Here is a 21,539-nt window from a genome sequence, read left to right on the forward strand (position 1 = left end):
AATTCCTGAGAAGTGGAGGGCCACAGGCATCTGGACTGTGGCCCATCCTGCACTCTGCCCCGAGGCCCCGCTCCCACTCGGCCTCTTCCCCCCATGGCCCCTCCAATGCTGCACCTCTTCTCCTCGAGGCTTCACCCACCCTCCGCCTCTTCCCACCCTTGCTTTGCCTCTCTCCCTGTCACTTGCCCTCAAAGCAAGAGAAGGCAGAAAGGAACAAGCAGCAGGGGGCTCTGGGAGGGGCCGGAGAGAAGTGAGCAGCAGGTGGGGGAAGGGAACCTCGAGGGAAGAGGCAGAATGGGGGTGGGGCCCTGAGGGAAGAGGTGGAATGGGGGCAGGAAGAGGCGGAGCAGAAGCAAGGCCTCAGAGCAAAGCGAGGAGGAGTGTGAGCGGGGTCTCGGGGTGGAGTGGTGAGTGGGGCCAATCCCACTTCTAGGGAGCTTCTGGCACTTGTGTCCACCCTCCTCAAATGCAAGAGTCACGCGCTGCCTCTCTCTGTTGTACTGCTACCTCTTCTAGTACACATAAATTCATGAAAAGTTGATAGCTGTGTCCTGTTAAGTTGTGGGTACCATCACCGTAATGGGAAATAAATATACACACCTACCCGAGGATCTGCCTTTGCATCAGGCTCGCCCAAGCTCGACTGCTAGGACTGACTGGACTGCGGTACAGAGTTTCAAACAGGTCCTGGCTCGCAACATAGCGGGACTCCCCGGTTGCACGTCCCCCATACTCCTCTTCCTCTTCCACCTCCTCCTTGTCCTCACTGTTCATGCGAGGGCCCTGTGACTTGGGCTCCTTGGAGGTATTCATGGTGGTGTGTGGGGCAGTAGTGGGGTCTCTGCCAAGTATAGCATGCAGCTCTTTGTAAAAGTGGTAGGTCTGTGTCTCGGCATCAGATTGACTGTTGGTCTCCCTGGACTTCTGATATGCCTGACACAGTTCCTTGGCTTTCACGTGGCACTGCTGCTGATCCCTGTCATACCCCTTCTCCAGCATCCCCTGTGCAATCTGCTCATACATGTCCGTGTTTCTGTGGCTGTGCTTGCAAAGCCTCTTTTCCCCACAGGCCCAGGAGATCCAATATCTCCTGTCTACTCTAGGCAAGAGCGTATCTGATATGTGTAGCCAGCATGGCCAGCTGGGAAGTTGCGCACAACAGAGGAGAGCTACTAGGTGTGCTTGCCGTGCTGGACTATCAGGAGAAAGCATTTAAAAAATTCACAGAGTTTTAAAGGGATGGGGGCCTTATGGTCTCCGTGACCCCGGGGCAGTAAAGTTCACAATTGTGGCCGGAGCAGTCAGCGTCGGGCAGTGTGGGAAAGCTACTGAGGACTGTTAGGATCCACATAGGTAACACAGTGTCTATATTCGTTCTGCGCCATCCTCAGTACATCAACCATGGCTCAGTGCTTCTGGGGAAGGTGGTGTTACTGCATTACTGTAATGTGGCATTTATATCAGTGGGAGACAAATTGAAGTGTCAACACATGCACAACAACTAGGTCAACACAAGGTGGCTTACTTCGACCTTACTTTGTAGTGTAGCCCAGGCCTAAGATCACACATCACTCAAGTTTTCACTCCAGATTTCACCTACCTTTAGGTATTTCCATGGATAAAAGCACTGCATGACCATTCTTTTCCTTCAGGCCTCTACTGCAAACCCAAGGCAAGGAAATCTCTTAGCACCATGCTGTGTGTCATTCTGTATATTGCTGGAGTTCTGTTCCTCGCTTTGTACTGTACCAAGGAACAGACTATACACCATGACCTTCCTTATAATGCATTTACTCACTTTTGTCTATCAGAAAAGGTGCCAGGGCTCAAGCAATTTTTTTACATTCGTAACTGACACGGCAAGCCCAGAGGTGCTGGGGCTACGAACTGCCAAGCCTGGAGGTGCTGGGGCTCAGCCTTGGCAAGCCCCGGCACAAATTAAGCCCTGACTAAAGGAGTACCTCAAATGAAAAAACAAATATTCTACACTGGTTCTGAAAGCCAGTGAAGAATAGGTGAGCCTTTAGGCTCAGCCTGAGTAAAAGGGTGGCATGTAACTACTCCATTCTAAGAGCAGCCCTAAGATTTCTTTCTGCTTGGGATGGGGTGGGGTGGAGTGTGTGTGAAAGTAAATAACTCACTGCAGCACATGAAAGGGTCCATGTTATGTCCTTCCATTGTGCCTGACCAGGTATTGTTCCCAGTGAGGGATGGAGGGGAACAGGGGGCAAAGCCAAGTTTCCATCCAAATGCCTGTCTATCTCTTCCACTTCCCTGCCCATTTGCCAATGGGGAGTAGCTAGAGAAACCTCCTTATTCTGCTCAGCAAAATAAAATGGCACAGTCTAGCCCTATAAGACTTGAATTTACTAAATGGGATTATCACATTAACAATTAGCTGACTGATAAGGAAAAGTAAGTGACATAAGCAGCAGAACATGAATACCAATGGGATATTGTAGAAAGCACCAAGTATACAGATGAGAACATACAATTACAGAAATTGGATTACCATCCCCTAGAAACCCTTGGTAATCTTCATAAAAAGGTGTGCTATCTGATTTTTCTGTGACAGGAGGAGGTGGACATTCTTCATGTTCTCGCATTCAGAAGAACATGTTGCTGCAATTTTGAGTGTTCCGTTTTTGGTACCCAGCACTGGAAAATCATGGACCTTCTTGTTTGTGTACTTCTGGGTGTGGCAGAACTATCCATTTATTTGTCCAAGAATTAAAAGAGTGTATAGGATTGTCTCTGTAATTAAGACTCTAAAAGAAATAATAGGTTTCAGTTGCATAGGGTCTGTTGTTGACCTTCAAGCCCTCCAATAACTCAGCACTGGAAGGGAAAATTGATCTTTGATTCACACATCAATCTTTGATGCCATAGTCCATGTCCAAATTATTTGTCTTTCTAACTGTACACTTCCTTTTCTTTATACATTTCAAAATATACTCAGAGGTGAATAATTTAGGCCAAATTATATGAGACAATCTCAGCGTAATGATCAAAAGTTACATTTTAGATATTTATCTTATTTCTAGTTCAAAAATATTAAACTCAGCATGGATTTCAAAACTTCTTTCTCTACGAATATTTTTCCTAATCTCAGATAAGGAATTTTTATTTTATTTTATTTTATTTTTTGTGGTTGGCTATTCATTCACTGATAGCTTACCTCCAGAAATTCTGATGACTCCAATGTTCTTGAATCTTTACTCTGCTGGTTGACTAACATGCACGTAATCTCCGATATATATTGTCTTGTGGCAGAAGTGAAAGTCATTGCTGTAATAGCAAGAACTGCAAAACCAAAATGGAAAACAAATACTGTCATGTTTCTACATGGGGATGGGAATAATCATGATTTTAATGAAAACAGGATGCAACAAAACCTATATAGAGAGATATTTTTTTCAAAAACGGAGGCAAAAGTCCATGTACATACCTGCACTTGCACAATCTGATTTTATACTTGTGAACTGGGTGACTGCCTGACTGCCTCCTATGGATCATGTGCCACATCTTCTAGTTGTCTTATGTGTCAGAATCTCTTAAAGGGTCATGCTGCATACGCCTCAGCATCAGGTCAGAATCCCTTAGCTGCCAGCTAATGTTCCAACTTGCCTGTTGTCACCAAGATGCTTCGTCTGTCACCCAGGAACCCAGGGTGCTCCTGCTCAGAGCAGTAGCAAAGTGCAGCCCCATACATGTCCTCATCCCACTCCCAGCTCACCCATAGAATCCTGCCCAGCAATTCTCATTCCTGCTGCACTAGCCAGGGCAGTACTTAGCCCTACATAGAAAGTGAGGAATTTCCTTACTCTTTATGATTTACATTTCTACTTATAATCTTAAAGATAGGATAAAATGATCATAAGCAACATTATGTCTGAGTCTGTGAGCAACCCCTGGGCAGCCATGCCAAGGCAGAGGGGAGAGCAAGAAGCTTCCCCTACTTACATAGCCTCTCCCAGTAGCGATCCCTGTACTCCCTGCATTCTAGGGAGTAAAGGGACCGTTGCTTCTGCTCCTGGGTTCCGGATGCTGGAAAGGGGGCAGGAAATGGCAAGAAGGAGGTAAGGCCCTGGTTTTCCCCTGCCCTACCTCACAGTGGCCCGTAGAGTCTGGCAATGGCACTAAGGGTTAACATCCTGATTCATTCCAATGGATCAAGCAAATTATACTCTCCATGTGCTCAAGGAGCAGCATGGGAAAGATTCTGTTTGTTGTGAGGTACAATCTCTTTCGTGCTCTTGATGATGTGGTGCGGCTCCGCACTCGCCCCATGCCCGGTCATGGCTTAAAAAACCCACAATCTAGCCCTATAGGTGTAATACAGTAACCCAAGACCTAAGCATGCACAGAAACAAGAAAAAGAGAAGTAAAAATAAGGAACTAACTCAGAGGGGTGATCTGTGTGTGATTTTGATAAGCTCCTCAAATCGGCCCTCAACTGTATAAATAAGCATGGGATCTCAAAATAACATCATAGAGCTGTTCTTTCAAAACACTTAAAAAGCTTCTGCCACATTGTTTACATTGATTCTTAAGGTGGTGGGACTTGAAGCAAGAGTCTAAAGTTAAAGGAGGAAAAATTTAGGCTCGATATTAGGAAAATGCAGTCACAGTAAGAATAATCGAGCAGCGAAACAGAAAATCAAGGCAGGTGATGGAGGCACCAAAATTGCAGATAGTCAAAGACAGTTTAAAACAGTGGTTCTCAACCTTTCCAGACAATATACCCCTTTCAGGAGTCTGATTTGTCTTGCATATCCCAATTTCACCTCACTTAAGAACTATGTGCTTACAAAACCAGACATAAAAATACAGAAGTGTCACAGCATACTATTACTGAAAAATTGCTTCCTTTCTCATTTTTACCATAAAATTATAAATCAATTTGAATATAAACATTGTACTTACATTTCAGTGTTTAGTATATAGAGCAGTACAAACAAGTCATTGTCTGTATGAAATTTTAGTTTGTACTGACTGCAATATTGCTTTTTATGTAGCCTGTTGTAAAACTAGGCAAATATCTAGAGGAGTTGATGTACCCACTGGAAGACCTCTGCATAGGGTGACCAGATGTCCCTATTTTATAGGGACAGTCCTGATATTTGGGGCTTTTTCTTAGATATGCACCTATTATCGCCCATCCTGTCCCGATTTTCCACACTTGCTGTCCGGTCACCCTACCTCTGCATACCCTTGGGGTACACATATCTCTGAGAACCACTAGTTTAGTTAAGGCATTAATGAGAATTTATAATTTTTTTCTCCTTTGTCATTTTCATTTACAATGTTTATAAATTCTGGTTGGTCATGCTGGTAGCCTCATGTGATAACCTCTTGGAAATGTGATACCTGTACAACTTCCTCAGGTGCTTTGCTATTTCAGGATCCTCTCATTGGCAGTTTCCGCAAAATTCCTCTCTATCATCCTTGCTCTGTACTTGTTTTTTGCATGTTCTTCTTTTCATTTCATAACAGGGATGCTCCTTACAGACCTAAAGCTGGATCCTCAGCATAAACCAACATAGCTTCATTGACTTCAAGGGAGCTACACCAGTTTATACTAGCTGGGAATCTGACCCCAAATGCTCAACCCTTCCATCCTTCTAATCACTTTCTTGGTTCAGCTGTCTAATCCAAACAATGGCCATTCACATTCTAAGGTTGAGCCAAATTCATCCCTTGACTTTGAAGAGTTTGCTCACAGCAATAAACGCTGGTAGGGTATAGCCCTTTGAATAATAGCAAATATTTAGAGATTTAAGCAGGGCTGGCTTAATCTTTTGTGGACCCTGTCACCCAGATCATGCCCCCGCCCCTGCTTCACCCACACTCTGCCCTGCCTGCCACGCACATGGGGGTGGGGGTGGGGGTGGAGAACAGCAAGCAGAGGGAAGAGGGGACAGGGCAGAGAGGAGCGAGCAGTGAGTGGGGGCTCAGGGGGAAGAGTAGGAGCGAGGGTGGGGCCTTAGGAGGAAGAGACCGAGCTGAGGAGGGGCCTCAGGGTGGAGCTCAGGTGGAGTGGGGTGCTGCAGCCCCTTCTGCATGTGGGCTCAGACCCACGGTGCCATTGGCACCATTGTAAACTGGATTTAAGCAATGGAGAAAATACTTTCAGCTGAGATTTACACAGAGATGGAGGTATACAATGGCCCGAACTCAAGCAGAGACAGAGGGAAACCAAATGCTAGATGAGCAGAGACAGACCAGGTCTGTGAAGTAAAATAGGCAGGAGCAAGTCCAAAAAAGATTTTAAAAAAATAAGGAAGGCAATTTTGACCTGGACCTTGAAATCAATGGGGAGTAAATGCAGTTGTTTTGAGATGAGAAGAAACATAGCCTATACATATGAAAAGGCAACCAACAACTTTCTACAAAGTCTGGAATATGGAAAGAAAATGAAGGTGCTGAGGTGGACACAAGGCAGGAAATAATGCTTGCAATCACATTTTTAACTTTCCTCCAACTCTCTTCTTCACTCCTAGTTTGCTTACACTGTTCGTAGTTTGGCTTTGTGGTATCTGGCAACTACAATACCAGATAATGATCGCTTTCCGCTAGTCATTCACACTCCCAATGTCCCAGAGTAGGAACTGTAGAGAGAGAAAACACACATCTGGAACTTCGTGTTTAGAATCCTGAGTAAGGATAATCATACCTGGTAAAGCTGAATTGTAATGGTATAAAGAACAGAATGGAAATAAAACACTGTCCCAGAAACTATGCCTGTGTTATTTATTTATTTATTTATTCATTTCCAATCAAAACTGTGTAAGAATAAATGCAGAGGGTGAAATCCTAGTCTCATTGAAGTCCATGGTAAAATTTTCATTGATTTCAGTGGGGTCAGGATTTCACCCAACATTTAAATTGCAATCCTCAAGGAATATTTCCAACACACCTCTGAACAACATACTAACCCACAGAGAGCTGCCTAACAAGACTACAAAAAGGAGGATTCTGGGTGGACTCCTCCTGAAGGTCGAAACAACAGATTGGTCTTCTACATAGAGTGCTTCCGCCGATGTGCACGGGCTGAAATTGTGGAAAAGCAGCATCACTTGCCCCATAACCTCAGCCGTGCAGAACACAATGCCATACACAGCCTCAGAAACAACTCTGACATCATAATCAAAAAGGCTGACAAAGGAGGTGCTGTTGTCATCATGAATAGGTCGGAATATGAACAAGAGGCTACTAGGCAGCTCTCCAACACCACTTTCTACAAGCCATTACCCTCTGATCCCCCTGAGGGTTACCAAAAGAAACTACAGCATTTGCTCAAGAAACTCCCTGAAAAAGCACAAGAACAAATCCGCACAGACACACCCCTGGAACCCCGACCTGGGGTATTCTATCTGCTACCCAAGATCCATAAACCTGGAAATCCTGGACGCCCCATCATCTCAGGCATTGGCACCCTGACAGCAGGATTGTCTGGCTATGTAGACTCCCTCCTCAGGACCTACGCTATCAGCATTCCCAGCTATCTTTGAGACACCACTGACTTCCTGAGGAAACTACAATCCATCGGTGATCTTCCTGAAAACACCATCCCGGCCACTATGGATGTAGAAGCCCTCTACACCAACATGCCACACAAAGATGGATTACAAGTCGTCAGGAACAGTATCCCCGATAATGTCATGGCAAACCTGGTGGCTGAACTTTGTGACTTTGTTGTCACCCATAACTATTTCACATTTGGGGACAATGTATACCTTCAAATCAGTGGCACTGCTATGGGTACCCAAATGGCCCCACAGTATGGCAACATTTTTATGGCTGACTTAGAACCACGCTTCCTCAGCTCTTGTCCCCTAATGCCCCTATTCTACTTGCACTACATTGATGACATCTTCATCATCTGGACCCATGGAAAAGAAGCCCTTCAGGAATTCCACCATGATTTCAATGATTTCCATCCTACCATCAACCTCAGCCTGGACCAGTCCACACAAGAGATCCACTTCCTGGACACTACGGTGCTAATAAACGTTGGCCACATAAACACCACCCTATACCGGAAACCTACTGACCGCTATTCCTACCTACATGCCTCCAGCTTTCATCCAGACCACACCCACACGATCCATTGTCTACAGCCAAGCTCTACGATACAACCGCATTTGCTCTAACCCCTCAGACAGAGACAAACACCTACAAGATCTCTAACAAGCATTCTTACAACTACAATACCTACCTGCTGAAGTGAAGAAACAGATTGACAGAGCCACAAGAGTACCCAGAAGTCACATACTACAGGACAGGCCCAACAAAGAAAATAACAGAATGCCACTAGTCATCACCTTCAGCCCCCAACTAAAACCTCTCCAACGCATCATCAAGGATCTACAACCTATCCTGAAGGACGACCCATCACTCTCACAGATCTTGGGAGACAGGCCAGTCCGTGCTTACAGACAGCCCCCCAACCTGAAGCAAATAATCACCAGCAACCACACACCACACAACAGAACCACTAACCCAGGAACCTATTCTTGCAACAAAGCCCATTGCCAACTGTGTCCACATATCTATTCAGGGGACACCATCATAGGGCCTAATCACATCAGCCATACTATCAGAGGCTCGTTCACCTGTGCATCTACCAATGCGATATATGCCATCATGTGCCAGCAATGCCCCTCTGCCATGTATATTGGTCAAACTGGACAGTCTCTATGTAAAAGAATAAATGGACACAAATCAGACGTCAAGAACTATAACATTAAAAAACCAGTTGGAGAACACTTCAATCTCTCTGGTCACTCGATTACAGACCTAAAAGTGGCAATATTTCAACAAAAAAACTTCAAAAACAGACTCCAAGGAGAGACTGCTGAATTGGAATTAATTTGCAAACTGGATACAATTAACTTCGGCTTGAATAGAGACTGGGAATGGATGAGTCATTACACAAAGTAAAACTATTTCCCCATGTTATTTCTCCCCCCTACCCCACCCCCCACTGTTCCTCAGACGTGCTTGTTAACTGCTGGAAATGGCCCACCTTGATTATCACTACAAAAGGTCCCTCCCCAAGCACTCTCCTGCTGGTAATAGCTCACCTTAAGTGATCACTCTGGTTACAGTGTGTATAGCAACACCCATTGTTTCATGTTCTCTCTATATATAAATCTCCCCACTGTATTTTCCACTGAATGCATCTGATTAGGTGAGCTGTAGCTCACGAAAGCTTATGCTCAAATAAATTTGTAAGTCTCTAAGGTGCCACAAGTACTCCTTTTCTTTTTGCGAATGCAGACTAACACAGCTGCTACTCTGAATCCTGCAATGTGGTTCTGAAAGTACATACCTGGGAAAATGCTGCTAAAAGTCAAGTACCAGGTAGCAAATTTAACTGCTAATATCCAGGGCAAAAACCCTGCTTTTTTGGGGCAGATATTGAATTGAGAAGCTACTTTTCTGCTAGTTAAGCATTAAGCAGATTGTTGATCCACTAGAATTATATGTTAGATTTTATTTTCAAACCAGGAGTGGGTTTAGTTAAAGTAACAGAGGCAAAATTATTATACTCCCCGACAAAGTCATTCTGAAGTTTGCAAACTACACCGGTGTCATATCCAGAACGAACAGCCATGAAACTCAAGCTTTCCAGAGAATTAAAGGGTAATAGCTTTGTAGACTCATAGGTCAGAAGGGAACACTGATCATTTAGTCTGATTTCCTGCACATTGCAGGCCACAGAACCTCACCCACCCACTCCTGAAATAGACCTCTAACCTCTGGCTGAGTTACTGAAGACCTCAAATCATGTTTTAAAGACTTCAAGTTACAGGGAATTCATCATTTACACTAATGTTCCTATTCAAAGTGAGAGGAATGCACCTTATGTTTACAAGTAACTAAAACAGAGATTGTGGATTATAAAATGACATCAGATCTTGCCCCTGAAACATAGGATTTGTTTTTTTCAGTGATAGCAGAAAGAAGAATTTTATCGAGTTAGGTTTGACATACATTTGCCAGAAGATGGTACTGTCTTGTAAATCTGAACGTTTGTATAGATTCTTGTCAATAAAATAATAATAATTAATAAAGTTCCTTTGATGTGACAGCCATGATCTCACAGACTGTCATCTGGCACTTCGAATCCCAGGGTCTACGCACTATGCCACCTGACAAAAACTGAAATGTCATACACAGATAAAGCAGCCTTAAGTTTAATGTTAGGAATTACTCACTGAATGTGAATTTCAGGAACAGCACACTGTTTCTGGTTCATTGACCATAAAATATTATTCAAGGTGTTAGGACACAAGACTTCTCTATTTTACTTTCTTTATCAGTTGCTAGCCTGCAGCGATTTTTTTTGCTGTTTTCAATATATTATAGGTGGTGGTGGTGGTGGTGGTGACTCCTATATTTAAATTATCTAAGATTTTCCATTATAAAGAATTCTTACCAGGAGCAGATGGTATTCACCCAAGAGTTCTGAAAGAACTCAAATATAAAATTGCAGAACTACTAACTGTGGTATGTAAACTATTGCTTAAATCAGCTTCTGTCCAGATGACTGGAGGATAGCTAACATTATACCAATTTTTAAAAAAGGCTCCAGAGGCTATCCTGGCAATTACAGGCCAGTAAAACTAGCTCCAGTACTTAGGCAAACTGGTTGGAACTATATTAAAGAACAGCATTATCAGATACATAGATGAACGTGATATGTTGGGGAAGAATCAACACAGCTTTTGTAAAGGGAAATTATGCCTCACAAAACTATTAAAATTCTCTGAGGGGGTCAACAAACATGTGGAGAAGGGTAATTCAGTGGATCTCTATTGTACTTTCAGAAAGCCTTTGACAAGGTCCCTCACCAAATGCTCTTAAGCAAAGTAAGCTGTCTTGGGATAAGAGGGAAGGTCCTCTTATGGATCAGTAACTGCTTAAAAGACAGGAAACAAAGGGTAGGAATAAATGGTCAGTTTTCAGAATGGAGAGCGGTAAATAGTGGTGTCCCCCAGGGATCTCTACTGGGACCAATGCTGTTCAACATATTCATAAATGATCTGGGAAAAGGGGTAAATAGTGAGGCGGCAAAATTGGAGAGGATACAAAATTACTCAGAATAGTTAAGTACAAAGCAGATTGCAAGGAGTTACAGAGGGAGCTGGCAAAACTGGATGACTGGGTAACAAAATGGCAGATTAAATTTAATGTTGATAAATGCAAAATAATGCACATCGGAAAACATAACCCCAACAATATATCTACAAAATGATGGAGTCTAAATTATCTGTTACCACTCAAGAAGAAGGTCTTGGAATCACTATAGATAGTTCTCTGAAAACATCCACTCAATATGCAGCAGCAGTCAAAAAAGCTAACAGAATGTTAGGAACCATTAGGAAATGGATAGTTAATAAGACAGCAAAAATAACATAATGCCACTATATAAATCCATAGTACACCCACACCTGGAATACTCCATGCAGTTCTGGTCAACACATCTCTAAAAGGTATCTTAGATTTGGAATAGATAGAGAAGGACAACAAAAATGATTAAGGGTATGGAACAGCTTCCATAAAGGATTAAAAAGACTGGGACCGTTCAGTTTAGAAAAGAGATAACAAAAAGGGGATATGATAGAGATCTGTAAAATGATGAATGATGTGGAGAAAGTGAATAGGGAAGTGCTATTTACTCCTTTATATAACACAAGAACCAGGGGTCACTCAATGAAACTAATAAGAAGCAGGTTTAAATCAAACACAAGGAAGTACTTCTTCACATAGTCAAACTGAGGAACTCATTGTCAGGGGATGTTATGAAGGCCAAAACTATAACTGGTTTAAAAAAAAAAACTAGGTAAGTTCATGGAGGATAGGTCCATCAACGGCTATTAGCCAAGACGATCAGAGATGCAACCTCATGCTCGGGGTGTCCCTAGCATCTGACTATCAGAAGCTGGGAGTGGACAACAGGCGATGGCTCAATCAATAATTGCCCAGGTCTGTTCATTCCCTCTTAAGCATCTAACATTGGCCACTGTCTGAAGACAGGATACGGGCTAGATGGGCCATTGATCTGACCCAGTATGGCCTTTCTTATGTTTTTATGTGACCTTTCTTTGAGAAGCTCTAAAATTGCCATTGTTTGCAACAGGCTTTGATAGTCAGCAGGGGGAATGCCCTCGAGTTAACAAAGTGCCTTTTCTTTGTCCCATGAAATTCTATTTATCTTTTGTTGAGGCATAAACTGTTAAAAATTGTCCTTTCCCATCTCTTGCTTGTGTCCTTCAGGAAAAAACTGTAAGCTTGCCAAAATAATAATGGAACACACAAACATTCTAAAGTGCCAGGCTCACACCACTGCCAAAGTAGCAGCACTCACTGGACTGGGGACACCTGGGAGCTGCCCAACCAGCTGTAGCAGAAAAGAAAAGAAAAGAAAAGAAAAGAAAAGAAAAGAAAAGAACCCTGTCGCAGATACACTATGCAGTCATGACCACATACTATTTTTCCCACAGGACACTTGCCCCATTCAGCGCACAGGGTGAATGCACAAGGGGACTGAATTAAGGCTGCATGGGCCACCCTAGATATGGCATTTTCTAACTTTTCAATGCTTGACCGTGCAACCTAAGTAACATTTTAAAAGGTAGTTTTGCTGTATGTATATTAATATGGATCCTCTTAGTAATGCAGACACTCTTTCAAGGCTGCCTACATAAGCCTACCTATAGACTGGAATTACACTAAACATTCTTTCCAGCACAACCTGCACCCATAAAGAGTACAGAAGCAGAGAAGTTAGAGGAAGGTGGTTACAGGGAATGACCAAAAAAAGTCTTTGGTCCAGTAACACACTTAATGGAAGTATACGTGGGAGGCAAAGACTCATGCAGCTAGTTACACTCTAGTTACTTTGAAAACTAATAGGTATGCAGTGAAAATAGATGGGTGGGAAGTTTCAAACTTTTCCAGTAATGACACAGTACTGGCAACCTCAAACATTCAAAAATCAGGAGTCAGACTGGGGCTTTAAGAAAAATACCAAATATCCTATCAGAGTTGGCTATACTGATAATCCAATTATTCATAGATTCATAGATTCCAAGGCCAGAAGGGACTGTTGTACTACAGGTCAGACTAGATGATCACACAGACCATAGAACTTCCCCAAAATAATTTGTGCAGACAATATCATGATCTTTGAGACCTGATTCATGAGTTTTGATTTCATGAGGTGGTCTGCTCATGCTTTTTGATCTTTTGAGTTGGCAGTACTGATACGGTCTCCTATCGAATGGTCAGGTACTATTATTGGCTCTGCATTCTGAGCACAGGGACTGCTCCTCCTACTGTCTCTCGAGGTGCAAGCCACCCAGAGGGATGGTGAGGAAGGGTCCATTGCCCCCTTGTCTTAAACTCAAGCCAGTGTAGCTGCCCAGCTTCAGAAAGCGGTCCACATGATATCATTAATAGTTCAATGCATATGCTTCCCCAGGGGCAATATTCCTCTAACGCCCCCTCTCTCCACCAGTGCATGGCCGTGCTTGTGTGTGGCTCCTTTGAATTTTCTTCTCAGATCCATTTGACTACCCATCTCTCTTGGTTCTTATACCACACCCATCAATGTAATGTTATTTAAATAGCTCCATTGTTCCACAGGAATATAGCTGTCTCCAAGGATACCTTCATATTAGGATTTTTTCTACATTACAGAATTATATTGTGTTTGAACAATATTGTAAATAATCAGGTTAGATGACATGAGTATGATGCTGCTGACCACAACTTTGCCGATCACTGTAGGCCAGGACAAATGATGTTTAGCACTGTATTAGCACCAGGGTTTAAATCATGATAATTAATAATGGTTAGTTGACATGACAGTGAGCATGATTTTTTTTTGGTGTACACTGACAAGTCTGTCATGGGCAACACCATGTCATTTAACTCAATTGATTATAATCATGTTCAAACATGATCAACTTTTGAAATGTAGACAAGCCCAGAGAGTGAAGTAGTCCTTGAGATAAATTGGAACAATCCCATGGAGAGCTTTGCAGATGAGCACTGAAACTTTGAATCTGAATCAGGATTTAGCAGGAAGCCAGTGAAAAGCGTAGAGCATGCGGTAGTATCATCTGAGGAGCCTATGCTACTGAATAGGCTGCTGTGTTCTGAACAAAAACAGAATTAAACAAAAAGATTGGCAGTTTCATTCCTCAAAACAGTGTATTGAAACTTCATTTATTTTCTTTCAACCAATATAATTCTTTGCATTTGCTTAGGCTTTTTTTCAGTTGGGACTAGTCTCCACATAACACATATTATTTGGAACATTCATTCTAGACTAGGCAATATATTGTCAAGTCTTCTCAGTGCTCTTGGTGCCTCTCGCTATTTTAGCTCTGTGAGACCTTCCCCAGACACTTAGATTATACTTGAAACAAAATGCCCAGCTTCTAGAAAATGTATGGTCTATCTCCTAGCTCTTTGGCTATGCAAACTTCAATCTGCTTCACTGTACTTCCCTACTTTACCCTTTACTACTGAGAGAAGCAAAGAAGAGGGAAAGCAAGGGAGTAGGGCTAGCTCAACTATATATGCAGAGCTATCCTCCAATTGCAGAGAAGATTAGCTCACAGTTTCTTTGGTGGTGGGGAGAGAGAGGCAGGTGGATACACCTTATTACTGCTTCATAAAAGGAGCAGTCTGCATCCACAGCATTTTTGCTGAAGATCTTCCCCAATTCCTTGGTGTACTGGTGGAACTAGTGGCAGTACCCCCTCTTACCACTAGGTGGAGATCCTGCCCTGTTTCTTGAAGGTATTGAGGCAGAAGGAAGGCTTCCTTCCTCCATCTTCTTCCTGCACCAACCTATCCATTGAATTCTCAGCAGGATTTGGTCCATGCTGTTCAATGTAAGACTATTTCGCTGCAGTCACAGATCTGTACACGCAACAAGGTTCAGAACATAAAACAATAAATAACAAAAACAAGCTAGTATACATGTAATGATGAAGTGAGCTGTAGCTCACGAAAGCTTATGCTCAAATAAATTTGTTAGTCTCTAAGGTGCCACAAGTACTGCTTTTCTTTTTGTGTACAGGAGGACTCCCAAGTCACAAATTTGATAGAACAAATGCTGGTTCAGATTTTGAAGACAAGAAATGATAGAAGTCTTAGATAAGCATCTCACCTTCATGAACAGTACGTTAGGTCTGGTAAGCATGAACTCCCTTTTGAAGCTTCTGAAGTGCTGAGCTTGGAGTCGGAACAGATATAATTCAGCCCTCTTTCCTGAATGGGTGTCAAAATAAATCCAATAATGTGATGTTCCTTTTATTTGGTAAAAACAATGAGGAGTCCTTGTGGCACTTTAGAGATTAACAAATTTATTTGGGCATAAGCTTTTATGGGCTAAAACCCCCTTCATCATCAGTTTACATCTTCCCACTCCTTTAGCATGCAAGTAAAACCTACTTGGACTGTCTTACACACTTTGGGCTAAATTCAGCCCTAGAGAAAGCAGGCACAACAGTCATTGAAAGATACACCCACTTACCCTCAGGCTGACACGCTGGGTAAAACCCTAGCCCCTTTACAGTGAATGGGAGTTTTGCCCTCAGTTTTAGTGAGTCCAGGATTTCACCTATTACATTTTTCCCTATGCTAACTTTGACCTCTTTGAATTAAGTTGTTTATGTAACATGCAAACTATTCCTTACACCCTATAATCAAATTCCCTTTGCATATTTCCTTTATGGGATTTGCTTCAGACAGAGCAATGTGTATTGAATATATATGCATTCCTTTGATGTCTTTGAATTTATGGGTAGTTTCACAGCTCACAACTAGTTTAACTAGTTCTCTCTCTAATTGCAAGCTAAGGATTTGCATTCCATTTTTCTTAACAAAAATTACTTGTAAATGCTTTCTTAAGCCTCGTCTATGCAAAATTTATGCACCAAATTAACTAAATCACTGATTACACAAATAACTAAAAACTAGTTAAATAGGTGCACAAACTGTGTAGACATGCTCATGGACTGTAAATTCTTTGGGCAGCATCTTGAACAACAGGGCCTCTGGACACTACAATAATATAAATATTACATCACCAGAATATTGATTTAAAACCTGGAAACCAGACCCATTTCTAATTTTCTCTTTCACATTGGTGTTTTTGGTTAACAGCTCTATTTCAATCATCTTCTGGTTTTTATTCAAAGGTATCAATCTTAAACTAGTATCCCTTTTTGGAAGGATCCCCAAAGCTGAAAGAAAATTCCAGATCAGCACTATAATTTCTGAAGAAACAAGAAATGTTATTTTTGGAGGCAGGACAAATAAACTAAGTGCAGCAGCAATAAATATTCAGCAAGTGCATTCATCTTCTTGCCTATTCTGTTGGATTTTACTATCCCATTCTTGAAGAGATACTACATCAATCTGATAAACAACGTAACAAATCTCTCTTGGCTGTTCTGATAATAAACATCTCCAGTTTGTCCAATCCATTGTGCCTTCATCTAGGCCTGAATCTAAAAGATCTCTCCTTAGGATACATGAAGGAGAAGCAACAGCTCCCATCCAGCCTACTTCAGGAACACCATTTTCAGCCCTCCCCACAACACCTGCTCAGAGAAAATGACTGTCACACCTGTAACAAGTATATCAAAGCTCTGCTCACCAATCAGTTTTCAATCTTCCTAAAATTTCTTCTCATCCTCCATTGTCTATCATCAGCTAGTCAACAGCTATGGGGGAAGAGGAATGTACTCCTTCACCTCCCCATCCTACGACATCACTCCTAACTCATTATCGGTCTCCTCTTCCTGATCACCATTTCCAAGAGTTTTGCCTCCATCTACTGAGCCTTACCTCTTCTTAGCACTCTGGGTATAGATTTCATCAATTTTTATTTCTCGGTAAAATTATTCCTTTTTACTGTTGTACCTTCCTTAGTTAGAAAAGGCTGGTTAATGGTCATGTATAAGCTTAATCATAGCCAAATTCATAGGGATTTTAGATAAGTGATCCCATTTTGGGATTTGCATTATATTCTTTTGTCAGTGGCACCCGTTTTCTACATTTGTTTTTTTTTCAATTGTACACCTGGCTGGGTGCCAGGACACTTGGATCCTTTTCTGCTCTGCCATTGACTCACTGTAAATCCATGGGCAAGTCACTTTGCCTCTCTGTGCCTCAGTTTCCCTCTCTGGGACAATGAGAATAACGATGACACAAAGATCAGTAGTGTTTCTCTTGTGATACCACTGCATATGCTGCTGAAACACTTACTGTCTTTTTTTGCTGTCATTTTGCATTACAAATGTGTATCTAATTTGCTGTTTGTCACTCCTATTCCTGTTTCATCATTTATGCTGTCCAGGTTTCTTTTTCCCATTGAATGAATTTATGTGTTGGATTATTTTGTATATATTAATTAGCTTTCCATTTTTCTGCCTCTCTTTCTAATATTTCCAGCTACATAGGATTTGCCATAGCTCTGGTAACAGTAGCTGATTTTCATGAGCGAATGTATGCCTTTGTGATCAGCTCATCCACTTCTTTCTTAAATTCTTTCAGAACTCTTGGACAAATACATAGATTCCTAGGCCAGAAGGGATTATTGTGCTCATCTAGTCTGACCTCCTGTATAACACAAGCCATAGAACTTCCCCACAATAATTCCTGGAGCAGATCTTTTAGCAAAACATCCAATCTGGATTGAAACATTGCCTGTGATAGAGAATCCACCCCGAGCCTTGGTCAATTGTTCCAATGGTTAATTACCCTCACTATTAAAAATGTACACCTTATTTCCAATCTGATGTTCTTTTTATCCAAACTTTCATTTGCCTTTCACCTTGCTAAGATACTTGTTCTTCAGACCCCTGTGATTCTGCATCTTAAATATTATAAAATACATTTCTCAAACTACCATACTGTTATTTTCCTTGTGGGAGTTGAGTGCATGTCATGCTCCTATTTAAATAAATGGCAAAACTTCTCTTGGGTAGAGTTGGAGCATGTTGGACACATGGGCCCTGATACTTCAATGAGCTCTGTGCAGGTAGACTCTTGTGCCCACATGAAACCCTGTTGCTGTCAGTGCTCTTCCAGCAGTACTCTATGGCTTGACAGCTACTTTCATTTCACTTTAATTTATAAACATGTGGACTGCTGAAAAGTTCCTTGCTTGGAAAGTAAGTTAAGCGTGGCAGAAAGGGCCATCAACCAGTCCTGAAATAGCTCAAAATTTTGTCTTTCACTAACAAAAAATAGTCAAATAAAAGATATTATCTCACCCACCTTCTGTCTCTAATATCCTGGGACCGACACAGCTACAACAACACTACAAACAAAAAATAGTAACTTGCCATTTGGTGGAAGGATTTTCTTTTTCTTCTTTAGACACTCACTCCCCATACCCTCATAACTGCTGCCATTCATATTCCATCCTCACAGGATTCCTTATTTTTGTCCCCCATATTATCCAGTTCCTTACTGCACCTTGATCCAGGGACCTAGAGTATTGTGTGTGTGTGTGTGTGCGTGCTGAAGTCCCAGATGGGACTGGGAGTTGGTAAATGGCTGTGACAGACATAACCATAAAAGGCCAACTAGGCAATCATCATATGGCTTTGGACCATCAGTGTTCTTGGCTATATACAGTGATTTGCTTATGGAAATTGAACATGTGACCATTCCATGAAAACCATGCAATTTATTCAGTTAAAAACCAAAGTATTTTTATCAACCCACTAGCTTCACCTGATAATATGAGAATTTTTGCATTATTTATTAAAAGGATATCAAAAATACCCTTCAGGTTTACACACTGAGGGCTCAGTCCTGTTACAAGAATAGCTCCACTGATGTTAATGGAGTTACTAACTTCTTGTGAGTATGAAGTACTCAGCTGAAGAAGCGCTGCAGGGTCTGGGCCATAATAACTTGCCTCCAAAGAGAAAAGTTTCCATGAAATAGAGAAATGAAAACACAAGAATGTAGATGTCACTGACAGCTACTGAAGAAATGATACTCTTTGTCACCCTAGTACCGTATACATTTCCCCTCTGAATTAAAACAATAATTTCCACTACCGCTGGTTTCCTTGTGTTCTGGTTGTTGGGGGGAGGAAGAGCCTGTCAGCAAGTTAAGAAGAGCTATGCTAAAAAGTGTAAAAGAGGGAAAAATGAATCAATAAAATGTTTAAAATAGTAATACGTTTTGTGCTAATGTATCACTGCATGCCATGTATGGTAATAAGCCAGATAACTCTGAAAAAAATTGCAATGATAAAATAATTTTATAAATGTAAAATTAAATGTGTTCACACCATAAAGGAACACACGGTCACCCAATCAGTATTTGTCCAAAACATATCTCATACATCACAAAAATCTTACTTATACAATTAAACCTATACTGTAAAAAGAAGTGTAATTACTGTTCTACTTTACAACACATACAAGTCAATGGGGGGGGGGTGTTTGCTTTTTTAAGCAGTGTGGTTTCCTAGGATGTACCCTAGAAAAGGCAACAGATATTCCTTCACTATGCCAGCTGGACCTGAACTGGGTGGAAGACATACACACATTAGCTATCCTGTCTTTTTTTAACCTTTTGGCTTCCATGAAGTATGTCAGGAAGAAGATTCTATACTTCAAACATAATGTCCCTGTTATATCTTAGGGTTACAGAGACAAACAGTCCCTAGTCCAGTATTTTGCATTGTGCTTCTATTTTGATTCCTGTAGCATCTCTGTGGGAGGATATGTCAAGGAACTGAGGAACAGTGTTAAACACAAAGTGAATCAAAAGCTGGGTCTTCCTTGCCCACTCAGAAATACAAGAGATGTTCTTGGCTGTGGCCTAGTTTTGCTGAGTCCTGCTTTCCTCTTAATTTTGATCACTGCAACTGAAAAGTCCTTGATCTCTTCCATTGCTGTTTTATGAGCCTGCAATTGGTTGTTAGTCTTCTTTGTTATCCTCTACAGCTCTTCCATTTTTTTTTGTTCTGGAAATTCTTTTTCACAACCTGGCTCTCCCATTTAATTATCTCTGATGTTAGCATTACTCTCATGTCCCTGGATTTTTGAGTGAACATTTCCATGAGGCGTTTGAGAGAGTTTTCTTAGTTACTGGTTGCTTCAACTTGGCAGAGCAAAATGGCAAAGACAACAGTAACTGAGTGCATGGGTGTAAATGATACTGCATTTGCTATTTTATATTCAGCTCTTTTGAAAGTTATATTCTGCATATACATACAGATCTCTACATACCCTAAATAAGAATAGGCTAGGATAGTTTATTAATCCTGTGCCTTGATTCAGCCCTGGATATATCATCTCCCTTTAGTAGTAGAAAGTCCACTCAGTGCAGCAGTGCAACGAACCTGCAATCTCTCCCATTGAGGTCTCCACTGTTGATGAGCACAGATCCAGAACATAATGCCAGTGGTCAGAGACAGGAACCTATCAATGGTAGCTAGGTATATGCTGAATTAGTGCACCCCCTGACTATCTTCCAAATGTTTATCTGCTTGAAAGTTGGGCAAACTTTGGTACCACCAAATGAAAATGCTAGGGTCCATCTTCAAAAGAAATACAGCATGGATAGACCAAGCTTGGTTTTATTCAGTTGCAAAAATCCAAATAATCCTTTTTACATTCAGGAATCTTCATCTCAGAAATAATATTTATTAAATTTTTGATCATAAAATATTTGATAATATATGACAAAGCAAAGATACATTGTGATCCCGTAGATCCCACTGTGTTTCACCATGTAAGCAGAGCATGTACTAGTCTCGTACAAAGAATTTGCTTGGCTTGCGTAAAGGTTTAATATGCTTCAGGAGAGAGTGTAGTCAGGATAAAACATGATTCTGCCTCTTGGATGTTCACTCATTTACCATTTCTGGCAGTGGCATGGGTCTGTGTCTGAACATGCTCTGGCGTGTTTTATTCGTTGGTTTATAAGAAGGTTATCTTTGCGTGGCAATGAGACTGACAAATTCTGGAGAAAACTAGGTCCCAAATAATTCTGTTATCTGTTTAAAAAATAGAAATGAAATCTCCAGTCTCAGACTTCTCTGGTACTCCTGTATAGGAATGTTACACACTTCAGTTTTGTTTTCTATAGGCTTCATGATATGTATGTCAGTGTTACTGTCTTTTAGCTTTTGCACAATCAGAGAAACTGCTGTCTCGTCTGGAGCTTTTAAAGGCCTGAACTTGCAGTTCTTACTCATGCAAAATGTCCATTAACATCATTGCAAAATTGGGAACTAAATCAGTAACTCATAAATTGATTCCTCTAATTTTCCCGAAACTATGCGCAGCCCCATGAAAAGCTGTCATGAAAAGTTAATGTAGCAAATATAAATGAAGCAAGACTGTTTCTTAAGGGTGAAATTCACTCTGGTGAGTCAAACCAACACAAATCCCTCAGCACCACATGCTCCTCACAACTGAGGCTGCATGGAGAGGTCTGCTACTAAAGCGATATGAGGTCTCATATGGCACCCA

At 41.6% G+C, this 21,539-nt stretch overlaps 1 protein-coding gene across 10 annotated transcripts in view; it reads right to left on the reverse strand.

Annotated features, from left to right (window-relative positions):
• FLT3 (fms related receptor tyrosine kinase 3) overlaps nucleotides 1–21,539 on the reverse strand; it is an 89,686-nt gene that overhangs the window by 53,168 nt on the left and 14,979 nt on the right. For 3 of the 10 annotated variants that reach the window (XM_043504341.1, XM_043504342.1, XM_043504340.1), the window contains exon 2: nucleotides 3,179–3,303. In XM_043504341.1, the coding sequence (XP_043360276.1) occupies nucleotides 3,179–3,286 (108 nt within the window). In that variant the 5' untranslated portion in view covers nucleotides 3,287–3,303. Of the gene's footprint in view, nucleotides 1–604; nucleotides 842–1,600; nucleotides 1,660–2,512; nucleotides 2,769–3,178; nucleotides 3,304–3,448; nucleotides 3,490–4,403; nucleotides 4,715–21,539 lie in introns of those variants that run through there. The other 7 variants (XM_043504347.1, XM_043504350.1, XM_043504349.1 and 4 more) reach the window with 6 other exon arrangements.

This window comes from Dermochelys coriacea, chromosome 1, assembly GCF_009764565.3.
Source record: "Dermochelys coriacea isolate rDerCor1 chromosome 1, rDerCor1.pri.v4, whole genome shotgun sequence".
Taxonomy (NCBI): Eukaryota; Metazoa; Chordata; order Testudines; family Dermochelyidae; genus Dermochelys; species Dermochelys coriacea.